The sequence below is a fragment of the Microcaecilia unicolor genome, chromosome 5 (genome assembly GCF_901765095.1).
Source record: "Microcaecilia unicolor chromosome 5, aMicUni1.1, whole genome shotgun sequence".
NCBI lineage: Eukaryota > Metazoa > Chordata > Amphibia > Gymnophiona > Siphonopidae > Microcaecilia > Microcaecilia unicolor.
In genome coordinates this window covers 259,158,987-259,184,488 of record NC_044035.1, presented here as the reverse complement: position 1 = coordinate 259,184,488, position 25,502 = coordinate 259,158,987, and the positions used below count along the sequence as shown (strand labels likewise).

Here is a 25,502-nt window from a genome sequence, read left to right as displayed (position 1 = left end):
CTGGCATATTTGGATGCTACACCAAATCCAAAGATGTGGAATTCCCAGCTTGTACAAATTGCAATGCCCTGACACCAGCCGGCAGGTTCCACAGCAGAAACACCACTTAACTGCCTCTTCGGGAGTCACCGTTCACGCCAACTGTCACATGCATACCATAAAGTGTCCCAAGCGATGAGTCAGGATCCCTCCTCTGCACCAAGTAGAATTTTCAGCCCTCCAGGCGGTTCTGAGTCAAACTTTAATCGGACTTACCACTGCCAGCTGCTCCCCCTCCCAGTCTTCACTCGACTGATACTCTATCCCATGCTTTCGAGCAAACTTCTTTCCTTCTCCTTTTTTTGTTTTTTAAAGGTTGTTATGCTAGAAAAGGAGAGCTCCACAGGAAACAGAGAGGTGAAGGGAGGTAAGAAGTAAATTTGCGGGGCACCACAGACAGGAGTCTGAACACCTCCAGATATGACTCTGCACACTCAAGCCACTTGCAAAGCTCAACTGGGAACCAGTTGACCAACTGGACACCAGTTGACCAACTGGACCAGGACCAAAGCACTAAGAACCAGACGCAGAAAAGTGTGTCCATCCACCTGCTAGAGATAGAAAATACTGAGAAGCTGTACAGGATGCAGAGGCAGACCGATCATTTGGACAACCGGGCAGTGCCCGAGGGCCCAGAGGCTCTAGGAGGCCCAGAGTCTCTGCCTGGTTGCCCGCAGCTGCCGGCGGTCCTACCTTGAAGGGCCCTGATGATCTAGTAGCTTCTTCAGGGGCAGCCAGCAAAAAAGAATCCCCCACTCTTTTCTGCCCACTGCCGCTAGTGTGCCCGAGGCTGGCTTGTTTTAAAACTGGCTGCCGAGACTACCAAGACCCGTGAGACTGCCACGGGAAGTCTCAGCAGCCATTCTGAAAACACGCCTGCACTGGCCTTGGCCCCAGCACCAATAGCAGCAGTGGGCAGGAAAAAGTGGGATTCTTTCCTGCTCAGCTGTCCCAGAAGAAGCCAACAGACCACCAGGAACCTTCAAGGTAGGACCCACTTGCAGGGGTCTCTAGTGTGTGGGATGGGGGGTGACAATTGTGGCGGTGGGAGGGCTATGATCTATGTGAGGGGGCGGCAGGCTGGGGGGCCCCGACCACTGTCAGTCCGCCCCTGGCTGGATTCCAACAGAGATACGTCTCAGCTCAGTTTTCATTTCTATATCTCCACCTGCTGGTTGATGGACATAACTATCCCACAAGTTCCCAAAAAATGGGAAGCTATGTAATGGAAGGAACTATATTCAGGATTATGAAATGAAGCACAAATGAAATAGACTCAGGCACAATGCCAGGAACTAATTTTTCAGAGAAGGTAATGGAGACAAAAATGGTAATAAAACTTAAAAATAACAGTGGGATAAACAGAGAGGAACCCTGGAGACAAGAGGATGGTAATGAAGCACTAGGCTAACTTGCATGGAGCGGTAGTGTAACAGCAGGGGCATGGCTATTTTGTGCTTCCAAAAATCCAACAGGGTATTCTGCATAGAGAGGCAGCTACAAACTCTAAACAATAGTGGCATAATTGCAATGGACATCCAAGAAAGCAATGGGATAAATCTTTATGAAGCATTAGTTATAAGTAAACAGCATTAGGCTTCCAAGAAGGCTGGTGTAACCGACATAGAGGGACCATGGTTAAGACCCAAATTTTAATAAACATGGGAGGCAGGATTTTTTTTTTTTCAACACAGCATCACTAACCTTGGTGGCTGTGGCGATTAGTGCAAAACTTAGTGGTGAAACAGACAAGTGTTGGCCAGCGTACTGATTTTGTAGGAAGTACAGATGATGAAGAGGGCTGGGCCTGAAATGAGCTGCTAATGGAGGTAGAGGAAACCAGTACTTTGGCAGATTTTGAGCATGAGTAGGACTGAGGCAGAGAAGAGTGGGTGGGAAAGAGACTGAAAGAACTTGAGGGAGAGGGAAGTTGCATAAAGGATTTTATATGTGCATCTAACTAAAATGGATGAAGTGCTACTGGGCAAATTGGGTGGGCCATTTTGGTCTTTATTTGACATCAAATATTTTACTAAGTTAGATTTAGCTGATGCTTAGTCAAACTTATACATTGCTACTGTCATTGAACTGCTCCATCTTGCCCAGCTGCATCACCTGTTATCCTAATTTATACACAAAGGGGGAGACACAACAAAATAAATCTCTGGACATTTCTCCAAACAAAGTTCCAAACTTTAAGCAGAAGCCCTTCTTTTAGCCAACAGGGCAGGAAACATCTACTCTCAGAGGTTAACCAGTTCTACTCAGGAACTGCCAACAGCAGCATACCTAAAGCAGCCAGAAACACAGGACATGTGGAGAATGACTGCCCTTCTTCCTCTATGCCATTATCAGGCCGGCTCTGTGTAACTGACACAACTTAATAACAAGGAAAACATGTTACACAGACCCCAGTGTTGCAAAATCAAGTTACAAAATGCAGAGTGATTTGCCACTCTACCTACTCAATTCAAAGCAGCATGAAATAGGAGTAAATCCAATTACGAGATCAGTGATGTTTAGGTGAATGCAAGTGTATTTTCCTTTCCTAAGTTTGGCTCTTCCCTACTTGTGTGCATTACATTAATCTAGCATGAAAAGACAGTTTCTGAGGACAGAAAGAATCAAAGTTAAACAATTACATGTGCCAGCCATAATCATGCAATACTGACTTTTCTTGGTGTCCTTTTCTATTGCCTGGTAATAGTTAATGAATTCATTTGTGAGTTCTCTAGGGAAAACACTGGGCTCGATGAAGCTGAGTAGTGAGTACAGTTCCTCCAGGTTGTTCTGAATCGGAGTTCCTGTCAACAGGATCCTGAAGCCCACTGGAAACTAGAGAAGATAACAAAAGAAAAATTTAAAAAGGCACAGCTCAATTTAGTACTATTCTTAGGAGCTATTCTCACCACAGTGCATCAAAAGACATGTTCTAGGGAACACATTAAAAAGTGGCTGACTGACCAGAAGGGAAGAAATTAAGAACAAGTGTGATGAGGAAGTAACCTCTATTAAGGCTGCTATTAAAAGGTCAGCAGACAGTGAAATTCAACACCTAAAAAGAGCAATCAGAATAATTAAGATGGACAGTAAACCAAATGCGGGATGACTGAAAGATATTTCGGTATCTGCCTGAATTACAATTTGGTTAGAGTGTGTCCCCTACTGGGAGGTATTGAAAGGTTTCACTCGGAACTCTAAAGAAAACAAAAAAAATAAAAAGACTGTAGATAACTTATTAGGGGGGTCTTTTACTAAAGCTTAGCTCGCCTTATCTGCAGCAGGGCCAATAGGAATAAAAAGGGTCCTGCTGCAGATAACTCGAGCTAAACTTTAGTAAAAAGACCCCCTAAGAGATTAGAAAATAAAAGGAATTCTGACCCACCATTCTAGAAAGATCTGAATTAAATGGGGAAGGGGTATCAAGAAGGATGCAGCATGGGACTTCATGAAAACAGTTATTAGAAGAAAATTATCTAATTTTAGTGACTGTATTTCAGAATATATATAGTTGGCTTGGGGATTTTATTAAGAATGTAAAGTGAAACATTAAATTGAAAAGACTAAACTACTTGGGTTACAATTGTTTTTTTGTTTTTATCTCGTCTATGTAATTACAAGTTATTTTTCTTTCAACAGCAATTAGACTAATTGAGATGAACAGTAAACTAAATACCAGATGATCGAAAGATATATTACTGGTATCTGCCTGAATTACAATTTGGTTAGACTATGCCGCCTAGTGGTTGATAATGAAAATTTCCACATAGAACTCCAAAATAAAATTTAAAAAATTAAAGGACTGTGGAAGTTAAAGGATAACTTATTAAGGGCTCCTTAGCATGCTTATTGTAGCTTCAAAGGGCTTACTGCGGGATGCATGAGGTATCCCGTGGTAAGCTCTGAATGTACATGTGCAAACCACACACTAAACAACAGGGGTGACGACTGCCAATGGCGTATTGAGTGGCGGGCATAGCAGGAGAGGCCTGAAATCGGCGGAAACAACTGGTGGAACGAACCACGACCACTCCACTGCCATACCAGGCAGAGAGAAGCAGGCGTACTTCCCCACGGAAGTTGACGCGGTAGCCAAGTCTGGGATCGATCTTACCTAGGACTAGCCAACACCCACACCGACTCTTCCGAGTCCATCCGGCGCTGACTGCCATGGAGACGAGCCCAGACACAGGCGGAGGTGAACCACCTACCTCCCCAAACGTCCACCCGGAGCTCGAACGGCAGCAAATGACAAGGTACTTGTGACTGATAATTTAGTCGGACCGCCACTCCCGCCTCACCCAGCTTGCTGCCCAACCACCTGGACTCGCGGTGGTGAGAAAAGACCTGGCAGAGGCACAGCGAGAGGAGAACGAGGGATCAATGAGAGATAGACAAGAAGGGAAAACGCACCCTAGCAGCCCGAACGCACGATCAGACGTCCATGCCTCACCTGAAACGGATGGCAGCCAAGGAGGAGACCACGTGGCAGCGAGGAAAAGGCTTGTGACCCACGGGCAGCAGACAGGAAAGGACAGAGCACCCTTGCAGCCGATCGCAAGGCCAGAGATACGCATGTCAGCATTATACTAAACTAGTAAAAGAGGCCCGTTTCAGAGCAAATGAAATGGGCGCTAGCAAGGTTTTCGTCGCCAACACCCCCCCTCCCTCCCTCCCTGGCCAACCCCGTCGTTGTTCTGCCATTGCTCCGCCCCCAACGTCATGACGTTTGACGCGAGGGCGGGGCCCGGAGCGATTCCCCCCCCCCCCCCCGCCTCCCTCCCTGCCAACCCCTTCGTTGTTCTGCCATTGCTCCGCCCTCGAGGTCTAGCTCAAAACGTCTTTAGTCCTGGACACTTTTGTTTTGTTCCATTATGGCTGAAAAACATCCAAGTATTTGGAATGCCCAGATCCCGCCCTTAACATGCCCCTGACACGCCCCCTTGTGACTTGAACGCACTTCTGATGGACTAAAATGTCTACAAATTGGTTTTGAAAATACCAATGTGGATGTTTTTGTGAGAAAAACATCCAAATGCAGATTTATGCCACTTTTTGGACATTTTTCTCTTTTGAAAATGAGCTCCTATGTTACCCTTCATTTTCCTAGTTGCAAGAAAATTAAATATAAATCCGTCCTTAGCATAGGAATTACATATCTAGGTACCAAATGGTGAAATTCACTTCTGATAGATATAAGATACACAAATAATTATATATCCTTCTGTAAATCATTAAAAACTTTTCAAAACTTCCTTCCTCAGAATGCTTAACATTCTTTCAACTGTAATATTGATATATTGTTATTGTAGCTCTTTACTCCATTATCATTGACATTCTTATTAAGCCTATAAGTTCCTGAATTCTTAATCTTTATTACTTTAAACAATGTAATCTATTCTCATAAATTGTATGTAAGCCACATTGAACTGAAGTTTCTTTGGAAAATGTGGGGTATAAGTACCAATAAATACATAGCCCCTTGCTCCCATGGCAGTGGCCATTCCTGACCTCTTCACACTCATCTTATTCCTGCAGCAGCTGCCACTTTCCTAGCATAAAGATGGAGGAGGACCTGAGCAGTGAGGATGGTCAACAGGGAGGGATCGAGAGGAAAGGGTCACCAAGACTAAGGCTGGGCTGCTCACAAGTTCAGTCTTGTCAGGGCCGGCCTTAGGCAGAGGTGATAGGGGGTGGACACACAATGCCTCACGCTCCAAGGGGCCCCGTATCTCTGTTATGTTTGTCCTCCTGTCTCGGAACACCTACTTGCTCCGTACCTTAATGTGCATCCACATTTCGGTAGAGAGCATCAGGCAGTGGCAGCGATTTTCATATCCTGTAAGCTGCCGAGCCCAGAGCCTCCTCGCTGCTGCGTCTCCCCCCCCCCTTTTGATGTCACTTCCTGCTTCCGCAAGGGTGGGATGCAGCAGCAAGGAGGCTCTGGGTTCGGCAGCTGACAGGATATGAAAATTGCTGCCTCTGTCTGCCACTCTCTACTGAAACGTGGTGGATGAATGTTGTCCAGCGACGTCTGGAGTACTTAGAGAAACAGGCACTTAATATGAAACTGTTGAACTTTCCTAGGTCTTCCCTTTTACCTGCGGTTGAGATGGTTAAGAAGTATATGGTAGAGTTATTACAAATGCATCCAGATTCTTTACCACCTATTACAAGGGCTCAGTATATTCCGGAGTTTCCAGGGCCTGGTTACTCAACCTATGAGAGAAGCTGAATTGAATTTAACATAATTTTTGTAATTTTCTCCGGAAGTAATTACCCAAAGGACTATGTTGGAGGTGACTTTTGCTCTTGAGCCTAATCGTAATACCATACACTCAAGCTTTCCTTTCACTATCTGGAAGCAATGTTTATGGGTGCAAAAATGAGGGTATTTCCTGATTTATCAAGAGTGACACAGGAGTGGCACAAATACTTCCTGGCCCTTAGGACCAGGGTTTAGGCATTTGGAGCTAGCTTTGTGCTACGATTTCCTTGTATATGTTATATAGTATTTGAGGGCAAAAAATTTCAATTTTTGAACCTAAACTACTTGTATATTTTCTGAATTCCAGTGAGGATTTTAATGTTGTAGTATAATCTCACAAGTTTACTGTTAGGGGATGGGCTGAGGTAATGGTGTAGGAGAAATGGATCTTCTACATGTTTCTTTTTCCTTATTATCTTGGATCTTATTTCCTTATTAGTGGTCAAAGTTTGAAATTTAGTGATTGATATTGATCAGTTTCCTATTATTATGTAATATTGGGTTATTTCTGTATCTACATGCCTGGATTGATGGTGGTGATGAACATGGCAGGTGTTGCTTGGCATAGCGCTGGCAGCATATGATGTGTCCTGTGTGGAGTCCAGGGTAGCGCTGTCCGACTCAGCCAAAAGGTTTTCAATTTGATTCACTCATATCAATCGATTCTTCGATTTGAGTTAGGGATCCTTTTACCAAGCTGCTGGAAAAAGAGCTCTGCGCTAGTGGCCATGTGACAGGAAGCCCTTGCTGCCACCACTGAGGTGGCGATAAGGGCTCCCGCGCTAACCTGCCAGTAACTGGGCAGCATGCAGCAATGCCCTAATATCGCCGGATTATCGCCACGCAAGCCATTTCTGGGGTTTTTCTTTTTCCCAAAAAAATGGCATGAGCTTGGGGCAGAACTACCACTGGCGGCTGCGTTGGGCTGGTGGTAGTCCCAGAAGAAAAGCGGAAAGTCCACGTTGGCCTTACCACCACTTAGCAAAAAAAATTATTTACATACAAGAATATCCAAATCAAGTATCACAATACCGGGATACAAGCATGTAGATACCACCTTGATGCTTCTACTCATGCAATTTCTCATCATTGCTTCTGCTTTTTCCTTTTTAAATTTTGGATTAGCACAGCCCCTTCTAAAGGAGAGAAAGGCACACACAACAAATTGCCTCTCTCTCCTGCCTAGAAAGAGAATAGGCCCCCCAGAAGCTGTCCTCATCTCTCCTGAGGGAGGATGGGACCAGAAGTAAGTATCAGGGAAACAAACTGCAAGACAAAATAAATCCTGCAAACGGGACCAGCAGGGGAAGAGAGTGATAAAGAGAGGGAAAATGGAGCCAGTGCAGCCAGATATTACCCCTTGAACATGGGGACCAGTACACAGGCACTAGGAGCCCTTTGGTAGAGAATAAGGCTTTAAGATGGACACTGGAGAGGTACTGAATGCTTCCAAACTCACAGGCAAAGTGACAAAAAATGTGCCTCTGTCAAGCTCTCCAGAGCTTCTCTACATCTGCTCATTCACCCAACCAACACATTATCAACAAGGATATCCGACTGATTCACAGCATATTCTATTAACAACATGGTAGGTCTCTTTAATACAAGTGAAAAGTTAACAGTTTCTTAAACTATTATTTGTATCCCAGGATTGCCCCTTCACGCCTCTTTCTTTAATAAATCCTGCCCCCACCCCGCAACACCAAAACTATACAGACACTGCAACAATAGTCTATGACCAGGGATCATCTTACCTGGCTCCCTTCACAATCCAGTACCCATATAACTTTTTATAAGTTTGGCCAGTGAGGATCACCGTGCTAGCTCTGCAGTTTTCCCCCACACCCGCTGACCTGAAGAGCAGGGTCTGGAAATCAGACACTATTCTCTCTATTAGCAGTAAAGAGCCAAAGACCATTCTTGGTATCTATTAGAGTTGCATGGATTACTAATAGATGATACTAGCTCATGGATTCTCTTTACAAATGGACCAATCAGATGTCCTTGATATGTTCCCATTTTACAATAAACCTTGACCATTTAAACCTCAAGAGAAACGTATGTTAGTAATTGGTGATCACAACACACAATGCCATAAATATGGGCTTTTCAAGGGATTAGCCCTTTGTATATAACCATTTTCTTCTTACCTCCGACAGTGTCTTATGTAACAGGGAGTTTTGATTCTTCAGTCTGTGGGCTTCATCCACCACCAGAATACACCAATTAAGACTATAAATATAAAAGGATTAAGTATCTCTTTAATTTTTAAGACTTTTTGTTCACATTACATGCACTAATAATTGTGGTTGAACTACTTTTTCCATCAAAATTAAACTGACTGTACAAGACCTGGTGGAGGCATAAGTAAAAGCAATAATGGAATTTAACAGTGCCTCTGATAAGCACAGAGGATTAGGGAAGAAAGGAACATAAACTCAGATTGAGCATGGAGAGGCTTCTGAAAACAGAATGGATGGGCCCAACAGTTATCTGTCATCATAATTCTTTTCTAATATATGTATATAAGAACGTAAGTGTTGACATACTGTGACAGACCAAAGGTCCATCAAGTAACCTGTTTCCAACAGTGGCCAAGCCAGGTCACAAGTACCTGGCAAGATCCCAAAAAAGGTAAAACAGATTTTATGCTGCTTATCCTAGAAATAAGCAGTGGATTTTCCCCCATGTCATCTTAATAATGGCTTATGGACTTTTCGTTTAGAAAATTATCCAAACCTTTTTTAAACCCAGCTAAGCTAACTGCTTTTACCACATTCTCTGGCAATGAATTCCAGAGTTTAATTACACGTTAAGTGAAAAAAATATTTTCTTAAGTGTGTTTTAAATTTACTACTTAGTAGCTTCATTGAGTGCCCTCTAGTCCTTGTATTTTTGGAAAGGGTAAACAAGCAATTCACATCTACAGTGGTGGAAATAAGTATTTGATCCCTTGCTGATTTTGTAAGTGTGCCCACTGACAAAGACATGAGCAGCCCTTAATTGAAGGGTAGGTTATTGGTAACAGTGAGAGATAGTACATCACAAATTAAATCCGGAAAATCACATTGTGGAAAGTATATGAATTTATTTGCATTCTGCAGAGGGAAATAAGTATTTGATCCCCCACCAACCAGTAAGAGATCTGGCCCCTACAGACCAGGTAGATGCTCCAAATCAACTCGTTACCTGCATGACAGACAGCTGTCGGCAATGGTCACCTGTATGAAAGACACCTGTCCACAGACTCAGTGAATCAGTCAGACTCTAACCTCTACAAAATGGCCAAGAGCAAGGAGCTGTCTAAGGATGTAAGGGACAAGATCATACACCTGCACAAGGCTGGAATGGGCTACAAAACCATCAGTAAGACGCTGGGCGAGAAGGAGACAACTGTTGGTGCCATAGTAAGAAAATGGAAGAAGTACAAAATGACTGTCAATCGACAAAGATCTGGGGCTCCACGCAAAATCTCACCTCGTGGGGTATCCTTGATCATGAGGAAGGTTAGAAATCAGCCTACAACTACAAGGGGGGAACTTGTCAATGATCTCAAGGCAGCTGGGACCACTGTCACCACGAAAACCATTGGTAACACATTACGACATAACGGATTGCAATCCTGCAGTGCCCGCAAGGTCCCCCTGCTCTGGAAGGCACATGTGACGGCCCGTCTGAAGTTTGCCAGTGAACACCTGGATGATGCCGAGAGTGATTGGGAGAAGGTGCTGTGGTCAGATGAGACAAAAATTGAGCTCTTTGGCATGAACTCAACTCGCCGTGTTTGGAGGAAGAGAAATGCTGCCTATGACCCAAAGAACACCGTCCCCACTGTCAAGCATGGAGGTGGAAATGTTATGTTTTGGGGGTGTTTCTCTGCTAAGGGCACAGGACTACTTCACCGCATCAATGGGAGAATGGATGGGGCCATGTACCGTACAATTCTGAGTGACAACCTCCTTCCCTCCGCCAGGGCCTTAAAAATGGGTCGTGGCTGGGTCTTCCAGCACGACAATGACCCAAAACATACAGCCAAGGCAACAAAGGAGTGGCTCAGGAAGAAGCACATTAGGGTCATGGAGTGGCCTAGCCAGTCACCAGACCTTAATCCCATTGAAAACTTATGGAGGGAGCTGAAGCTGCGAGTTGCCAAGCGACAGCCCAGAACTCTTAATGATTTAGAGATGATCTGCAAAGAGGAGTGGACCAAAATTCCTCCTGACATGTGTGCAAACCTCATCATCAACTACAGAAGACGTCTGACCGCTGTGCTTGCCAACAAGGGTTTTGCCACCAAGTATTAGGTCTTGTTTGCCAGAGGGATTAAATACTTATTTCCCTCTGCAGAATGCAAATAAATTCATATACTTTCCACAATGTGATTTTCCGGATTTAATTTGTGATGTGCTATCTCTCACTGTTACCAATAACCTACCCTTCAATTATGGGCTGCTCATGTCTTTGTCAGTGGGCACACTTACAAAATCAGCAAGGGATCAAATACTTATTTCCACCACTGTACCTGTTCCACTCCACTCAGTATTTTATAGACCTCTATCATATCTCCCCTCAGCTGTCTCTTCCTCAAGCTGCCATTACATCTTTATATAATAATTCTCACCTCCAGCGTTCTAATGTGCCTGGGACCGTGGCTCCCTCGGAGGTGGTCTGCTATGCAGCTTAGAACGCACTGACGTCAGTGATGTCACTGACAGCTGATTCGAAGGCAAGGGGAGGAGTAGGGAAACACGCGGAGCATGTTTCCCTACTCCTCCCCCTGCCTGGGAAACAGCTGTCAGTGCCCCCCCCTCGACGCAACACCCAAGCCCCTGCCCTGCAAAACCACGAGCCAGGCAGGGGGAGGAGTAGTGAAATACGCGGAGTGTGTTTCCCTACTCCTCCCCCTGCCTACGAATCAGCTCTCAGTGCCCCCCCTCGGCGCAACTCCCAAGCCCCTCCGCCCCAGCGCAACACCCATGCCCCTACCCCCCCCCTCAACGCATCACCCAAGACCCTCTCCCCGGCGCATCACCAAAGCCCCTACCCCCCCCCCCCCTTCTCGGTCCCATCAACCCCCTCGCCACCCGCAGCCACCAATACTAACGCTGTCCGGCCACTGCTGCTTCTCCTGTGGAGCAGCAGCGGCCGGTACAAAAAGAAAAAAGCCAAAAAAAGATTTAAAACCTGAAACGCGGCTCTGTAGACAGCCATCTGGCATTGGATGTCGTCTCTGCAGCCGCTCCTCCTCTCCCCTCCACGTCACTGCCCCTGCAGGAAGACCCCAGAGGAGCGCAGCGACGTCAGAGAGGAGAGGAGGAGCAGCTGCAGAGATGACAGCCAATGCCAGATGGCTGTCTACAGAGCCGTATTTCAGGCCGGACAGCGTTAGTATTGGCGGCTGCAGGTGGCAAGGGGGTTGATGTGCCCGAAGGGGGGGGTAGGGGCTTGGGTGATGCGCCGAGGGGGGAGGGGAGGGTCGCTGGACATGGGTGGCTGCAGGGGGGAGAGGAGGGTCGCTGGACATGGATGGCTGCAGGGGGGGCAGGGAAGAGGGAGGTGGGGAGGGGGTCCTGAGACCAGATGGGTGGCTGCAGGGGAGGGTAGGGGAGACAGAAGGGACACTGCAGGGGGGGCAGGGGAGAGAGGTAGGTTGCTGGACATGGGTGGCTGCAGGGGGAGAGGAGGGTTGGTGGACATGGGTGGCTGCAGGGGGGGCAGGGGGCCCTGAGACCAGATGGGTAGCTGCAGGGGGGAGAGGAGGGTCGCTGGACATGGATGGCTGCAGGGGGGGCAGGGAAGAGGGAGGTGGGGAGGGGGTCCTGAGACCAGATGGGTGGCTGCAGGGGAGGGCAGGGGAGACAGAAGGGACACTGCAGGGGGGGCAGGGGGAGAGGAGGGTCGCTGGACATGGGTGGCTGCAGGGGGGGCAGGGGAGAGAGGTGGGTTGCTGGACATGGGTGGCTACAGGGGGAGCAAGGGGAAAGGAGAGGAGGGTCGTTGGACATGGGTGGCTGCAGGGGGGCAGGGGAGAGAAGGGTCACTGGACATGGGTAGCTGCAGGGGGAGAGGAGGGTTGGTGGACATGGGTGGCTGCAGGGGGGGCAGGGGGACAGGAGGGTTGGTGGGGAGGGGGCCCTGAGACCAGATGGGTGGCTGCAGGGGGGAGAGGAGGGTCGCTGGACATGGATGGCTGCAGGGGGGGCAGGGAAGAGGGAGGTGGGGAGGGGGTCCTGAGACCAGATGGATGGCTGCAGGGGAGGGCAGGGGAGACAGAAGGGACACTGCAGGGGGGGCAGGGGGAGAGGAGGGTCGCTGGACATGGATGGCTGCAGGGGGGGCAGGGGAGAGAGGTGGGTTGCTGGACATGGGTGGCTACAGGGGGAGCAAGGGGAAAGGAGAGGAGGGTTGGTGGACATGGGTGGCTGCAGGGGGGGCAGGGGGACAGGAGAGTTGGTGGGGAGGTGGCCCTGAGATCAGATGGGTGGCTGCAGGGGAGACAGGAGGGACTCTGGACATGGGTGGCTGCAGGGGGGGCAGAGGGAGAGGAGGGTTGGTGGGGAGGGGGCCCTGAGACCAGATGGGTGGCTGCAGGGGGGGCAGGGGAGACAGGAGGGACACTGCAGGGGGGGGGATTACCTTGCTAGCGCCCGTTTCATTGCCTACCGAAACGGGCCTTTTATACTAGTAAGTACATAAGTATTGCCATACTGGGACAGACCAAAGGTCCATCAAGCCCAGTATCCTGTTTCCAACAGAGGCCAATCCAGGTCACAAGTACCTGGCAAGATCCCAAACAGTACAATATATTTTATGCTGCTTATCTTAGAAATAAACAGTGGATTTTCCCCAAGTCATTTTAATAATGGCTTATGGACTTTCATTTTAGGAAGCTATCCAAACCTTTTTTAAACCCCACTAAGCTAACTACTTTTATTACATTCTCTGGCAACAAATTCCAGAGTTTAATTAGACGTTGAGTGAAGAAATATTTTCTCCAATTTGTTTTAAATTTACTACTTTGTAGCTTCATTGCTTGCCCCTTAGTCCTACAATTTTTGGAAAGAGCAAACAAGCGATGACTTTGAATATCAGGCATAAGTTTTATCTAAGTCTGCTATAGTATTCATTAGGCTACATCTATATGAAGAATCTCCTGTTGCTTATGTCTAAAGGGCAGTTCAAGCCTTGGCCAAAAATACAAGGTGGATTAAGAATAGAAGATAAGAAGGTCAGATGCTGCCTTGTGATGACTGTTTGGTGAAGCTGGAGATCTGCAAATCAGTTCCTAGATAATGTTACGCTTTTTCAGGCTGGCTAGAGCACTGAATACTGCTGAGTTTTCTGGGCCTAGCAGTTCTTCCTTTTCCTTGGGATTCCAGCCCCTCTTGAGCTACAATGCCATGAACCTTATCTGGGGATTGTACCCCATCTTATACTCTTAATCACTTAGCAAGAAGCTATACTGCAATCATGGGCTCTAACTTGGCCACAAGGTGTCACCACTGTGCAATAACTGGAATCTTTCCCTCATCCTGCATTGGCAAAGGCCATAACGTAGCTGTGTCTCCAGTGGGTTGCGGGTAGCAGGGCATTAACTCCCCATTACTGTACAAGTTCTCAATCTCAACCAAACAATCAAGAAGCAACTAGTCTCATGGTTCAAAGCCTGCACTATGATTAATCAAAAGGCTGAAATGTGCCATTCAGCCCCAGATAAAAAATTACAAACACATCCTCTGTATAGCAATATCTCCAGTGGTCCACTAATGAATAAAACATGCAAACTGCTCAGAGGTAGCCTCAGTACATCCTGTTGTAAGCCCTTTTAAGCTGCAGTAAGCACACGCTAGTGCTTACTGCAGTTTAGTAACAGGAGACCTTAGTGTGTAAATGCAAGGGGGCATTTGCATGTGATACATATGGGTATGTCACATTTAAGTGCATAAATTATAGAATACTGTAAGTTGCACGTGTAAGTGCTGCATTTAGGTACCATAAAGAACCAAATCAGTCCCACAGGCAGAGCCAGACATAGAACAAAAGAGTTTGAATGACCACACTAATGAACCAGAATGTTACTAATATACAGTTTGTGCACACAAACTGTATATTAGTAACCACATGGTCTTCTCAGCAGAATCAACTTGTTGTTCCATCTATTCCATCAACTTGTTGTTCCATCTATTTGTGAAATTACAATCTTTGGAATAAGCTACCGAACAGCTTATGACTCTCACACTCCCTGCAATCATTTAAGTCTGATTTGAAGTCTTTCCTGTTTGTAAATGCCTTTAATTAACCCTCCTTCAAACTCCTTTGGAGCGATGTCCCCTCCCTCCTGTGTTGCCCTCTCTGCTTTCCTATTCATATTGTATTTCTTCCCTCATCCCTTTGCTCTGTTGTCGTCTCTATCTGCCTCTTTGCCTTTTCCTCTCCTTTACATCATAAGCCGCTCCGACATTTTTTTTGATTTGGGGGGGAGGGGTATAAGCTCTCAACAAACTTGAACACGCAAGAAGTCCTTTATTCAAATAGTGCGCAGCGACTTTTGATAGCTGACCATTAAGGTTCTTTTGTGATTTGAACACATATGTTCTTGTTCTGTATGTGATTTAGCATCTAAAGTATGTGCACATATCAGTGTATCAGGAAGGCTTTGTAGCCCAAACATGGCCCATGCTGGGTCTAGGCTTTCGTTTATTCATCCACAATTTGAATAAAGGACTTCCTATGCGCCATTCTGGTTCATTAGCATGGTCATTCCCATTCTTTTGTTCTCTACCAGTGTTCTGTCCATTTAGGCACACCCACTTCCACCTGCTATTGACAAGGCTTAAATGGGTGTGCCTAATTGTAAGTGTGTAGATGCTGACTTACCCTAGTATTCTATTACTGAATTCTGGTGCCAAGATTCCACTATAGAATTAGTGCTCAGCAAGCTGCATCTAGGTGCTTAACATGTGGAGCCTAGTTATACAATTGCGCCCTTACTGCATTAAGAAAAAGACTGGCTTCAATTAAACAAAGACATCAAGGTAAGAATTTTTAATTCTCAATATTATAGTTTGGGTTCACAAACTTTTTCCCAGCACTGTATGTCATGGGTTTCTGTTTCCAGCATTATGCTGCTGTATCAAGTACATTTTCTGAGGCTGTTGGCCTTCTTTGGTATAGGGAATATCAGGTTATGTTTAAATAAGTCTATAAGCCATTATTAAGATGGACTTGGGGAAAATCCACTGTTTATTTCTAGGATAAACAGCATAAAATGTACTGTTTTGGGATCTTGCTAGGTACTTGTAACCTGAATTAGCCACAATTGGAAACAAAATACTAGGGTTGATAGACCTTTGATCTGTTCCAGTATGGCAACACTTACGTTCTTATGTAATCTTTTTATTAAGTTATAAAAGAAGAGAACAATAATCAACACAACTGAGCTACCAGGATTGGGAACAACTATACATCAATCAAGCAAACTCACAGAGGGGCTTTGTGTCTTACAGCCCCCCTGAAAGACAAATAATATCTGTCCCAGAACGAATATAACACCCCAACCGCTCTTCCCTCCCCCCCCCAAAAAAAAAAAAACCTCCCAAATCTTTCCAATCAAAATTAAAAGTATTCAATATCAAACTGCGGGCTCTGGGAGAAAGAGAATGTATATAAGGACCCCAAACAGATAAAAATAGCTTTTTGCATTTTACGGACAAGCCCACCCAGGGGACATCAGGTTAAAAATAGGCACAGCCAACTCAAATAACTCTATGATAAAAATCTGCCAATACCACTTGATGCACTGGTACAGATTATGGCTACCCTCCAAAAAATGGTTTTCAAGAGAATTGTAATCAAATTTCTTTTAAAGGATTTCTAATGCAAAAGGGAAGTTGAACCTAGATGCCAAAACAAAAACAGGAAATTTCTAACACTTTACAATTTCATTCACATAACATGGAAAATAAGTGAATGCTGGGCTCCATGTAAGAAAACAAACTGAAAGGGCCCTGAACAACTGCCATGAATCAGTTATTCCACCCTAGGCCTGCTGGAGTGTGAGGAGTGCTTATCCTGCTTGTCCTCAGAGATCTACCCCTTCACCTGTCATCTTCCCACTATCCCCATTTTCTGCATGCCTGCCCTTACAATTAAAGTTAGCATCTATCCTGGTCCCTAAACCTCTTGCCTTCCTGGTCATGTTTAATTAGTTTTGGCCAAACAATGCAGTAACCACATGAAAAAAATGCTAGCAAGCAATCACTACAAGTTTTGATTGGCTAGTATTATATACTGTTTGTGTGGATTAAAAAGAAATGCTCAGTTTAGAGTTTGGAGGTCAGGAAAGTGAACTCCTAAGATGGCAACAAGTTTCCAACTTACATATTCCTTAGCCAACCAGCGTCTTTTAAGCAAATCTGAAAATAAGACAGAAAGACTGAATTAGAAAATATTATGAGTTAGTGAGCACTCAAAACTCCCTCGAACAGTGGTCCTAGAACTTCTTCAACGGAGCAGTAGCCAGTCAGGTTTTCAGGATGTACATAATGAATACGTGTGAAATAAATCTGCATACACTGATTCCACTATATGTATGTAATGCATATATATATTAAATATCCTGAAAACTTGACTGGCTCATGGTACCCTAAAGCAAGTAGGCAACTGATCTGCAAAAGCCAACGTGGCAGAAAAGTAGCAGGCCAGAATAGAAAATAGCCCAAAGAACTTTTATTGTGACAACATTTGAGGGTTATAATATATGCCCGACGTGGCCACATTTCAGAAGAAAAGCAGAAACTAGTGTAAGGAAAGACAGGTCACAATATGAAAAGAACCAATGGGATATCTAAGGAGAAATTAGGTCTTTCCTGATAAATTTCTTTCCATTAGTCCTTCCCACTATTCCAGAACATGTGGGATAGTTGTGTCCATCAACTAGCATGTGAAGATAAGAACTGAAAACTGAGCTGAGACATCACTCTTTTGACATCCAGTCCCGCTCCTCAGTATTTATGTGGATAAGCAGTAAGAAGAAACTCCAAATAAACACAACAATAAACAACTTGCTAACCTAACACTAACCAGAGGAGCAAACACTTGTGAGCCTCTCTCATCTCTGGACTACTTATAGAGAACAAGAGATAAGCAGGAAGCACCATGCAAGGTGACAGTCATTATTTGACCCATCACTTTGCACTGACTAAACATCTCAGAAACCTTGGGTGGGCCTCTAAATAGAGGGAAACATTTTTCTATACAAACTCGTTAAGAACATTAGTATATACTGAGCTTTCTAAACTCATACATTGAATGCAAAAGGAGAAAATCCCACTGAAACCTATCGGACATGCACCAGATAACAGGAGCTCCCTGTTATTATACTTGGCTCTCTTATAAGCCTTTTCAGTGTGTGTTTTGAATAGCCCCTGTCTAATAGTTTAGTTGTTAAATTTTTCGCTTGTTCTTTGTATGTGTTCCCTTCAGAGCAGATTTGCCAAATTCTCAGCATCTGTGACAGTGGTAAACTGTTCTTTAATTGTGTAGGGTGACAACTGGCATTGTGTAGAAATGTGTTTCTATCCATTGGTTTTTTATACACTTTTGTTGAGATTTGTTTATTGTGTATCATAATCTCTACATCAAGAAAATGGATAGATGTAAAGGAATGATGCTGTGTAAACGGAATATGGTCATTGCAACTATTTAACCGTTTAGTGAACTGTGACAATTCAGTGACTGTTCCCTTCCATAGCATGAACACATTGAGGGGCATAATCGAACAGAAACGCCTATCTCCATGGGCGTTTATCTCCGAGAACGGGTCCGTGAAGGGGCGGGCCGAACCGTATTTTCGAAAAAATGGACGTTTTTGAGCTGGGCGTTTGTTTTTTTTAGCGATAATGGAAACTAAAAACGCCCAGCTCAAAAATGTCCTAATCCGAGCCATTTGGTCGTGGGAGGGGCCAGGATTGGTAGTACACTCGCCCCCCTGATATGCCAGGACACCAACTGAGCACCCTAGGTCAGTGCGGTGGACTTCAGAAAAAGCTCCCACATGCATAGCTCCCTTACCACGGGTGCTGAGCTCCCAACCCCCTCCCCCAAAACCCACTACCCACAAATGTACAACACTACCATAGCTTTGAGGGGTGAAGGGGGCACCTACATGTGGGTACAGTGGGTTTTGGAGGCCTCCCATTTACCAGCACAAGTGTTACAAGTGGGGGGGGATGGGCCTGGGGCCACCTGGCTGAAGTGCACTGCAGTACCCACTAAAAGTGCTCCAGGGACCTGCATACACGCAGGCCTCTAGGACTTATTGCTGCTGTATAACATTGGCACACCAGTTGACACCTGAAGACTAATCTCTCCGAAAATGTCCTTTATTGGAATAACCGCGTTTACTCACAGTTAACTGCAGATCAGAGGTTGTGCCCCACTGGCAACGAGTCTCCCTGGTACTGAGATGAGCAGTAGGTCCGAGCTGGCAGAATGCTGTACAATGCCCTCTTTCAGCCACATTCAAGGGAAGAACTAAGTTCTGTAACGTGGCTAACACAGGAAAGGGAACTAAAACTGGCTTACAAAAATGGCCACTACCACATGGACTACAACAGGAAACACAACAGGGCACGCTGTGACCCAGTAGGCAGGGGGAAAAGCACCATGGGAGAAGAGCCTACCAACTACCAACATCGTGAGACTGTAACACAAGCTAATGAAATCACAGAGCCCAATACCCTACACCCACCACAATGCAATGCTGATGTGACCCTGTACTGCACACGAGAGCCACATCTGACCCAGGGAAAGGCTGTGACAGGATCGAACGCATTCTGCTGTCATGGAGGTGGGTACAGCATTTGAGGCTGGCATACAGGCTGGGAAAAAAGTTTGTAAAGTGGGTTTTTTTTGGTGGGAGGGGGTTAGTGACCACTGGGGGAGTCTGGGGAGGTCATCCCCAATTCCCTCCAGTGGTCATCTGGGCAGTTGAGGCACTTTTTTGGGACTTGTTCGTGAAAAAAAGGGTCCAAAAAAAGTGACCCAGAATCGCGGTATAAACGCCTTTTTTTTTTCGATTATCAGCTAAAGACACCCATCTCTCCTCGGCTGATAACCACGCCCCAGTTCCGCCTCTATCACGCCTCCGACACGCCCCCGTCAACTTTATTTGTTTCCACGACGGAGTGCAGTTGGAAACGCCCAAAATCGGCTTTCGATTATACCGATTTGGGCGCCTTTGCAAGATAAACGTCTATCTCCCGATTTAGGTCGCACTATAGGCGTTTTTCTCTTTCGAAAATAAGCTGGATTGTCTATGAATCTCCACCACTTGTGTATCTTGGGACCAAAAGGGGAAGCTTGTATCCATTCCTTTTCAAAAGACGTCATGTAAAGATTTGCAATGAAGGGTGCAAACGTTGCTCCCATTGCAACTCCGCTGGTTTGTAAATAAAACAATCCATTGAACAGAAAATAATTCTCTTTGATGGCTAATTTTGTCAATTCCATAAAAAAATCTGTTGGTATTTTGTTTGTTTGTTGCATTTTTATCCCACATTTTCCCACCTATTTGCAGGCTCAATGTGGCTTACATAGTACCGTGATGGCGATAGCCAATTCCGGTTTGAGAAATACAGAGTGGTATTGCGTTAAAGTTCATAAGTGACAGAGTAAATTAGGTAGTCAAGGAGAAAGAGTTAAGTTTTGCCCAGTTCTGGTACAAGTTTCATTGTGTTGCAGGGTTCAGGTGTTTAGGTTGGATCATTATGGTATGCCTTTTCGAACAAATTGGTTTTTAATGATTTCCGGAAGTTTGTTAGGTCGTGCATTCAGACTACTGCAGAGGAGTGAGCAGCAGGGGAAACAAACATAAATGTATACACAAATAAATGGATAAATAAATATTGATCCAGCCATTTAAAATATAAAATGAAATTGTACAGCTTCGCTAAAACGTAAACTCTATTACAGAAGGAAAAACATAAATGCATACCTAAGTGTATCACTGCATAGATAAAGCATTCTATAAAGCTCCCACCCGGGAAGACCTTAAATTAATGAGTGGTTTGCAGAAGGTTATGGAGGACATTATGGTGGTAGATGTTTGGCATTTGCAGAATCTGAATGACCGCAACTATACTTATTACTCTCCCCCACGTGGTAGTTACTCTAGGATTGACTACAATTATGCGGATAAGCTTATTGCTGACCGAGATGGATCTTCGTCTATTGGGAATACAACATTGTCAGACCATGCTACCTGATAGGTAACATTGTCTGATTTCAGAAAGGAGCAGAGACAGAAGTTATGGACATTTAATAATACTCTTCTGACGAAAGAGGATGTTAAAAATTCCTATAGTCTGCTTTTTAAGGAATATATTGAACTTAATAGGTACTCTGGGCCTTCAGTCAGGACGGTGTGGGACACATTGAAAGCAGTAACAAGGGGGCATTTTCTATTGCAGGCTTCCCGGTTGAAAAGAGAACATGACAGGGATATCAACTATTGGCAACATAAAAAGTTTGAGGGGCTTAATAAGCACACCAGCTCTGTGGAGGCATGGCAGGAGCTTCAAAAGGCCCGTCTGCATTTGGATAATAAATATACCGAACACTTGGAGTTTGTTAATTCCAGGCTGAAAGTGTAAAAATTTGGGTCATTCCATGCCAAGTGGTCTAAAATTTAAAAAAGTTCCATCATATTCTCCAATTTTGTTCACATTTTATCTGTTGCGCGAGTCAGGTGTTAAACAAAGTTTCCCAAAATTTGAGGTCTCTAACTGCAATAGTTGCAGATCTAAACCCCCTTTTCTGAAAGGTTGTCAGTCCATGAGCGCGCGACATTTATCAAAATGCCATTTTTGGGGTCTAATAAAATCCAATTTATAAGAATGGCTAAAAAATTCAAATCCTGTACAGTTTTTGATGCTAATTCCAATGAAATACATTTTAACATTATGGATGCAAAATCCAGTCAAACAAGTTGACTCAAAGTGTGCAACAAAATTGGTCGCGACTCATCGGAACATATTTGGACCAATATTCAGACCGCAACAACTTCCATGCAAACAAAGACACGGACTTGAAATTTTGAACAAGCATTATCATTTGTGGTCTGTCTCTAGATTCTAATACTTCTTTGATCACTCTTAGAGATTCAGCCAGGGAGATGGATGTATACAACGAGTTGAAGTCTAATGTGACCTTGATGTAATCATTCTGTTCCCAATCCACATCTGCCAATTTTTGTAAAAAGTGGGTCGTGACCTTAATGTATAATGGACTTTTTTGTACTTCTTGTTAGTCCACAGACATTGACAACGGTTCTAGAACTGATTGCCTGGCTGAAAGGATCAGTCTGCCAGGAGGTTTATGTGCATTCTTATGTATTTTCGGAATAAAATACATAACAGGTACCACAGGATCAAAGCGGTTGAGGAATTTTTTATCCTTTGTTGTAATAAAGCCTTCTTGTAGACCCTTGTTTGTGATCTTCCAGATCTGTGATTGAAGACGTTTGGTGGGGTTAAGAGTTAGTCTTCGGTATGAGTGTTTATTTTCAAGTTGTCGCAAACCCTTATTGATATAATTTTCTTTGTTCTGTACGGCAACAGCATTTTTCTCATAGTTTTGAAAATGTTATCTCCCTTTTCTGACAGACACACTGGCTTCCAATCACATTCCGGATAAAGTTCAAGAGCCTTCATTTGGTCTTTAAAGCATACTCTCCCTCTGCTCCAGCTTATCTCCATTCTGTATTGATCCCTTACATTCCTACATGATCCCTACACTCTTCTACTGCTAACCTTCTAGTGGTACCATCTCTTCCCGTTTTCCGTCTAACTATTTCCCGAGAAACCTCTTTAAGCTTTCTGGAACCCTCTTTTTGGAATGCTCTTCCTTCGCATCTTTGTCTAGAACCTTCTTATCCAAAATTTAAATCCTTGCTAAAAACCCACCTTTTCTCTAAAGCTTTTGGCTGACCTGCTTCCTGTCCACCCCTCCCTGCTCTATCTTACCTTGGAGAATTTTTGATTTTACCATTGTAAACCACAAAGTAGTCAATGTGGACCCAGTGAGGTATATCAAGCCTTTGTGATAAATAAATAAATAAGACAATTTCTCCTTCCAATACATAGCTTCCAACTATTCCATAACCTGTGGGATGTTCAAAAGCAATGCCAAGAGCAGGTGCAATCCTGGCACCTCTGCCCTGAGGACCAAAGCCCCAAAACTGACTTCCAAGCGCAACATCCACCCTGTAGTATTTAGAAAAGGTATGCAGTGCCAACCACGTCACCGCCTTGCAAATATACACTGGAGACAGTAAAGTATAGTCTCTGCCCAGGATACCAATGTATGCCTTATAGAATAAGCCAGCAAATAAGCTGACACATTAGCATCCTTAAGCCATCTAGCAACTGTGGGCCTGGAATCTATGAGGCTAAGCCGCTGTTTACCAAAAAACACAGTCTGTCTGTCTGAGTTGTGAAACTCATTCATGACTTCCAGAAATCCAACGAGGACTCTACGCACATCAAGAAGCTTCAAGGAAGAATAAGAAGACTCTTCATCCTCTCTGTGAAAGGATGGAAGCTCCACAGATTGTTGAGATGAAATACTGATACCACTTTCAGAAGAAAAGAAGCAGGGGCGTAGCTACGGGTGGGCCTGGCTGGGCCCAGGCCCACCCAATTTCAGCCCAGGCCCGCCCAGCGCCAGCGCCAGCCCCCACTGCCGGCCACTGCTGCTTTTCCTGTTGAGCAGCAGGGCCAGCGCTACAAAAAGAAGCAGCGCTAACGCTAAGGACGAAAAATGTTTAAAAAAATAAAAAAGCGCGGCACCAGCAGGCACTGTCTAGGCAGTCTTGAGGCATTGGCTGCTGGCTCGCAGGCTCCTCCCGTCTCCTACGTCACTGCCCCTAGAGCGACGCAGGGGCAGTAACGTAAGAGACGGGAGGAGCCTGCAGAGCTAGCAGCCAATGCCTCAAGGCTGCCTAGACAGTGCCTGCTGGTGCCGCGCTTTTTGTTTGTAAACATTTTTCGTCCTTAGCGTTAGCGCTTCTTCTTTTTGTAGCGCCGGCCCTGCTGCTCACCAGGAAAAGAAGCAGTGGCCGGCAATGGGAGCTGGGGCTGGCACTGGCGCTGGCATGCAGGGCGGGCCTCGAGGAAAAGAGAAAAGAGGGAAAACATGGAAGGATGGGGAGAAAAAGAGGGAAAACAGATGGAAGGATGGGGAGAAAGAGGGAAAACATGGAAGGATGGGGAGAAAGAGGGAAAACAGATGGAAGGATGGGGAGAAAAGAGGGAAAACAGATGGAAGGATGGGGAGAAAAGAGGGAAAGCAGATGGAAGGATGGGGAGAAAAGAGGGAAAACAGATGGAAGGATGGCAGAGAATGAGGGAAAACATGGAAGGATGGGGAGAAAGAGGGAAAACATGGAAGGGTGAGGAGAAAAAGGGAAGACAGATGGAAGGATGGGGAGAAAAGAGGGAAAACAGATGGAAGGATGGGGAGAAAAGAGGGAAAACAGATGGAAGGATGGGGAGAGAAAGAGGGAAAATGGATGGATGGGGAGAGAGACTCTGGATGGAAGGAAGGGGAGAGAAAGAGGGGAGATGGATGAAAGGATGCAGAGTGAAAGGGTAGAGACTGGAAGGATGTGGAGAGAGAAGGGACACTGAACAGAAAAGGGTAGAGTGATACAGAGACACTGGTTAGAAAGAGGGAGAGAGAGACAGACATTAGATGGAAGGATCAGGAGAGAGGGTAGATGGATGGAAGGATGGGGAGAGAAAGAGGGAAGACGCTGGATGGAAGGGTAGGGAGAAAAAAGTGACACTGGACGGAAGGATGCAGAAAGAAAGAGGGGAGACTACTGGAAGGATGGGGAGAGAGGGGGAGACTGGAAGGATGGGGAGAGAGAGGGGAGACTGGAAGGATGGGGAGAGAAAGAGGAGAGCTGCTGGATGGAAAAGGGGAGTAGTGAAAGACTGGAGAATAAGAGGAAGGGGCATGGGGAGAACAAGGGTGAGAAAAAGATGAAAAGCCATAAGTAGATGAAGGAAATTAAAAAATGGATAGTAAGAATGAATTAAATCAGGACAGAGAGAGAGAGAGGCAGAAAAATATTGAAGAAAGCAAAGAAAAAGGAGAGAAAAATGAGAAATGGCCAGGAAACCGTGGCAGAAGAGTTAAGCGAAAACGAAGGAAAGCAGAATCTAGAGACTGGGAGTGACACAATGAGAAAAAGTAAATGGCCATAGAAGAAAGGTAAAGAAAATAATTTTATTTTTAATTTAGGATAAAGTAATATGGTACCTGTGTTAATGAAGTTTCAGAGACCAATACTTCCTTCCTTAGGTCAGGCGAGGATACCGTAACAGCATTATACTGATCTGAGGCAGGAGGTTTTGGCCTCTGAAAGCTCACTGAAAAGGGTGTTAGGCTATTAAATAAATTTTCTGAAATCTGATGCACTGAAAAGCAGCACTTTACCCTGTGTGACAAATGCATCTGATTAGCGTGACTAAATTTTGCTGGGGGAGGGGGGTAGAGAGAAACTTTTGTGCCCACCCACTTTGGGTTCAGGCCCATCCAAAATTGGCAGTCTGGCTACGCCACTGAAAGGAAGGAACCATGTGCAGATAGACCCCCCACCTCCAAAAAGCAAAGAAAGGGAGCCCGACAAGAGAAAGCCTGAAGATCAGCCACCAAGAACACTGTCTTTAGCATAAGATCTTTCAAGGAGACCTTCAAAGTGGCTCAAAAGGAGATATCAGAAGAGCCCGAAAGACTAAATAAAGGTTCCACTCTGGACACAGCAAGCGGCCTGCTCCCTGCAAGAATCTAACGATATCCGGGTGAGCCACAAGAGACATGTTCTGTGGCAGACCCCTGAAACAGGCCAAAGCAGCAACCTGAACTTTTAGAGAACCCAACCGATCCTTTCTGAAGACCTCCCTGTAGGAACACTAGGATGTGCGTGATCTGAGCGGAGAAGAGAGAAAGTCCGCATTCAGAACACCAGCCCTCAAACATCCTCCACATCCTCGCATATGCCATGAATGTAGAGCGTTTCTGAACCTGAAGCAAGGTAGCGATGACCGAATCAGAATAAACTTTTTGTCTCAACTGAGCTCTTTCAATGGCCAAGCCGTAAGACCAAAAGAGCATGGATCCTCCATGA

General features: G+C 45.1%; 1 protein-coding gene across 3 annotated transcripts in view; it reads right to left on the bottom strand.

Moving 5' to 3' along the window:
- The window catches only part of CHD1L (chromodomain helicase DNA binding protein 1 like), a 163,275-nt gene that overhangs the window by 111,685 nt on the left and 26,088 nt on the right, over positions 1–25,502 (bottom strand). For all 3 annotated transcript variants that reach the window (XM_030204037.1, XM_030204036.1, XM_030204038.1), the window contains exons 5-7: positions 16,688–16,722; positions 8,458–8,539; positions 2,712–2,874 (exon numbers count right to left, since the gene is read on the bottom strand). In XM_030204037.1, coding sequence (XP_030059897.1) covers positions 2,712–2,874; positions 8,458–8,539; positions 16,688–16,722 — 280 coding nt within the window. The remainder of the gene's footprint in view (positions 1–2,711; positions 2,875–8,457; positions 8,540–16,687; positions 16,723–25,502) is intronic.